Source organism: Ostrea edulis, chromosome 6 (genome assembly GCF_947568905.1).
Source record: "Ostrea edulis chromosome 6, xbOstEdul1.1, whole genome shotgun sequence".
Classification (NCBI taxonomy): domain Eukaryota; kingdom Metazoa; phylum Mollusca; class Bivalvia; order Ostreida; family Ostreidae; genus Ostrea; species Ostrea edulis.
The window spans coordinates 28292995-28297513 of NC_079169.1; the positions used below are offsets into that span (position 1 = coordinate 28292995).

General features: G+C 35.5%; 1 protein-coding gene across 1 annotated transcript; it reads right to left on the minus strand.

Annotated features, from left to right (window-relative positions):
- Nucleotides 1-834: 834 nt before the first annotated feature.
- LOC125645730 (protein phosphatase 1 regulatory subunit 15B-like) lies at nucleotides 835-3988 on the minus strand. The gene is made up of 2 exons (XM_048871524.2): nucleotides 1552-3988; nucleotides 835-1338 (listed from the first exon to the last, which is right to left on the minus strand). The coding sequence occupies exons 1-2, from the start codon at nucleotides 3235-3237 to the stop codon at nucleotides 1150-1152; spliced, it is 1875 nt and encodes a 624-aa protein (XP_048727481.2). The 5' UTR covers nucleotides 3238-3988; the 3' UTR covers nucleotides 835-1149.
- Nucleotides 3989-4519: the final 531 nt, after the last annotated feature.

The following is a 4519-nucleotide window of genomic DNA, read 5'->3' on the forward strand; positions in this document are numbered from 1 at the left end:
CCCAAAACACTTTTGAAAATCAACTACATAAAGATGCTTGCTTGCAAATTAATTTGACAAATTATAAACTTCTCAGGGCTCGAAATTAACATATGCCCATCAGTCTGTGACTGGTTAAAAGTCTGGCAGACTGACTGAAATTTGTATTAGTCAGTCTGATGGGACTGGTCAATTTTCTAAAATATCATTTTGATAAACATACTTAAGGAATCTTAAACACACATTTGATTAGTGTTACGATATTGTCTGAAGCATTACCAAGTTAAATTCCATTATTTTATTTTGATAACATTAATGAAATATGTTTAATTATCTCTGGAAAACTCTGGTGGACTGGTAAATTATACCCTATCAGTCTGGCGGGACTGGTGACATAATACGTTAGTTTCAATTTCTTTCCAAGTCCTTAGCTAACTTGAGTATACCAAGAAGTTTTAAAACATGCAAGTTTGGTCTCAAAACACTTGGAATCTCTGAAAAGGGAAAATTGCCTTTCATTTCAATTTACATACTTGAATAATTCAAGGATATACTGTGTTTCGTAGCAAGCAGTAATGTCAGCAATGCCAACAGACATTCAACTACTAAACAAATTTCAAGCAGAAAAAGGTACATTTAGTCTTTGGATCAGGTGAGCTAAATATGTCCGTTATCACTGTTTGAACAAAGTGGGATGCACATGCTGAATTTTATATATATCCCATTTTTCTGGAACTTTGCATTTATTTTGTCACCAGTTGTCCAAGCATATTCTTTTAATCAAAGGGAAATTACTCTAATTTAGGAGTGGATTTTTTTAAATTGATAAGTTAAAAAGTAAAAAAAAAAAAGAAAGAAGAATAAATATTTTAATGCTAAATACACATAATAGTAACACCATATAAGTAAAAACATATGCATAAAATGTATGTTGAAGATAGCAGCAAAAAGATAGAGAACCGTTTCAGATTAGAAAAGCAATCATTGCAAAATGTTTCATAATTATTCTGTAATCAACATGAGCATACTGATTGGAACCAACTAAACCTGGAAAATCTAAAATGTGCATAATTAAATTTTGATGATGTATTTGCATTCACTTGAATATTGAGATATACAATATCTGCACTCCATGTTATCATTTTTTCACAACCAAATCCTAAATCATGTTCAGTGTAGTGTAGAATACACATGTTGACGATGATCATTTGCCAGAACAGGATCAAGCACCCGCTTCAAATCTTGAATCTTCCGACGGAAGCGCTCCCTGTCCCGTGCATACTCTTCCCAAGGTCCTTTGCGGATCCACTCATCTGCTGCATGAGTTTCTGTCAAGTTCTCTGGTGTTGCAAAATGTACCTGAAATTAGAACAGTAACTTTTAATCAAAATTTGTATTTTATACAAATGCACAAATTGATATAAATTATGATTAATACGAACTGTAACTGAATAGGCAATACATATCAAATTCAATTAACAATTTCACTATTTGTCTTTCTGAATTACTCTTGATTAATTATCTTACATGTTTATTTCATAGATATTAAATCAGAAAAAAAAATACACATACCTTTTTATCCCCCTCTTGGGCAGTTTTGGGACTGGACTGTTGGAGACTGATTTGCCAGGCACGATTGGCAGCTCTAACTGCTTCGCTGACCTCATGGAATGAATTTGATTTGGCTGGAAAAATCACCTTCACACATAGGGGCTCAGCAAAGGGACTGACAACATTCAAGCATAGAGGCTCAGCAAAGTGATTGACAAAGTCAATATCATCATCAGCGGACTCGGACGAATCTTCATCACTGTCAAATGAAAAGTCACTATCACTGTCCAGCATAGAGGGAACAGAATTTCCCAGGATAAAGGCGATAGAACTAGCACCAGATTGAGAAGAACTTTCATTTTCTAACTTTCTTTTCTGGCCCTGAACTTCACATTTGAAAGACTTGGAATGTTTGCTGCTCTTCCTTCGACTGCGTTTCTTGTTGGAGGGACGACATTTCTTATTACTATTGCGTTGATACAATACTGCATGTGGCTCATTGTTTTGACATATAGAAGTACGGATATCTGTATCATCTTTCTGAGTCTCGTCACCGTTTACCAAAGACCTGCTCACACAAGTATTTTCACAATCACTTTCCACAATGACATTTTGAGGTCCATTAATTTCTGAAGATTGAGAAAGCCTTCCAGGTTGGACATTGGACTCCGAGTTGATATTGATATCATCAGTTGCCAATAGATCCAAAATATCTTCTTGTAGTTTTGTATTTTCTGACTGAATTTCTTCACATATTTCATCATCCCAATTATCACACACTGTCATCTTTGACGGCGACAGTTTGGTTTCTGAATCTCGTCTGTCAATGCTAAACCAATCAGGTTTCGGTTTTTCTGCATCAGGACTAACTGAAATGGGTTTAGTACCTTCATTTAATGCCTTTTTTATTGCTACACTTTCGCCAAGACTTAAATTAGACATTTGACTAGATAAACATTCTCTACTTTTAATATCACTGCATTTGATTTTATCTTCATTCTTTGAATCACTCTCTAGTTTCATTTTCCCTGCTTGTTGAACACGTTCCAACTTATCACATTTCTGCTTTTTACATACTGCATTGTCCTCAGATTTTGTCTGAGCACTTGCCTTTTCCCCCTCGAGGTTAGATTTCTTTGGTGGGGATCTCCATCCATAACGGATATAACGATTACTTTTCTTTCCAGTCCTTTGACTCTGACATTTCACAAACTGTTTTCTTGCTGATTGAGTCTGTTGGGGAAAGTCACTCACAACTGCTGGATGAAACTGAACATAAGGGACTTGAAACTGACCCTGATGCAATGTTGGATGTTGAGATATAGGACTACCAGTATTTAAACCCAAACATCCAGCCAAACCCTGGAAACTCCCTAAACAGGAAGTAGGCGGCTTGGTAAGCGAGATATTGTCTTTTGCTGCCATATTTTTATCACAAACACAATGATAGGAATTTTGTAAAATTGGAAAATCAGATACATCACCACTAACGTTATCTTTTGCAAACATATTGTTTCTCTGTGTAATTCCACCGATAGTTTTCACAAAGCAAGAAGCCATGTTATTACCCGTAGAACTACGAAAGTCTCTTTCACCCGTACTATCGAGTCTTAACAGACTAGGCACCGACCGTCCACTAGCTAAAGGCGTATCAAGGTGGTCAGACCGGCGGCACAACCAATTCTTTGTCTTCCCATATGGGTTCATGTCTCACATGTTCTATGTCCCTGTCTTATTATCTTCTTCTTCTTCGTCAGGAATAAGATCTTTCAACCTTTCACTATACTCCACGGGTATAAACTCAACACACTCAAATGGATTATGAAACGGCCACCTTAACATTGACCAAGAACACCCACGCCGTTTTTCGTGATCCGTTTTCTCTATAACAGAAGGTTTACTTTCTCCAGTTTCGTTTGAAATTCTAGCAATACTCTCAGACTCTTTCCTCAAATTATTCATGATTTCATTCCTTTGTTGTGAACTTTGAAAATTGAACTGACTGGGGATTCATTTTGTCATATGGTTTTCTTTCTTTTGCGTTTCTCGGAAGTTCCGGAAAATTCCCGCTGGATATTTACTTCCGCATGAAAACATAGTTCGAGTATGGCGGCAAACGTTCTTCATTTGATATATCCTTCCTTGTGAAAGTGAAATGCAACATATTTTATGAAATTCAGATCAGAAAATATTTTTATCTAGCAATTATTTGTGCTAGTTAACTATTTTAAGGCATCATGTTTACCTGCGTAATGATTTCGATCGGCACTATATATGTCGCACCTACCAGGGTCAATGTCAACAGTAACGCATTGCATCATTCATCATTACAGCTGTAATTGCCTTATTTGTGTAACTTTCACAGTATGAAAAGTTTGATTCAGTAGAGTTGTGTTTAATGCAGCAATGTGATGAATATAATTTGTTTTGTTTCATCATATATACCACGTTTTAGTGATGCATATTGTAGAAATGACGTATCATTCTATATATAGATGAAATCAGAACAAAGGGGAAGCCGTACGTGACCACATGCGTATCTTCTAGTTTATTTATAGTTATAAGATATTTTCAACATTAATCAACACACACATCATCAAATTTGGGGAAAATTTATCTTTGAATTAGTCATACTGATTTACAAAAGAAAGAGAAAAAAACCCAACCTCAAAAAACAAAAATACACCATCCTCAAATAATAATAAAAACTATAATAAAATAAACAAAACAACAAAATAGATCAAAATTAAGGCGGCAAATATAACACGTATTTATGCGAAAAAGGCGTTGAACATTACGCCTTTCCAAAATGCGATCGATCGAAACTAAATATATTGATATAGAAATAATCAGTATTTCATATATAATTATATAGATATGTGCAGTGCAGTAAGTGTGAACTCTGTCAGTATTACCAGTAGTATTTCTAATACACCTATCAACACTTCGCCGCGAGTTACGTCCCTTTGAGGGGTCAGCCAAAGGTCAA

Coding starts and splice junctions, on each gene's coding strand:
- LOC125645730 (XM_048871524.2), bottom strand. CDS start 3,237: ATGAACCCATATGGGAAGACAAAGAATTGGTTGTGCCGCCGGTCTGAC. Junction 1,339..1,551: donor CCCAAGAGGGGGATAAAAAG/GTATGTGTATTT, acceptor TTCTAATTTCAG/GTACATTTTGCAACACCAGA.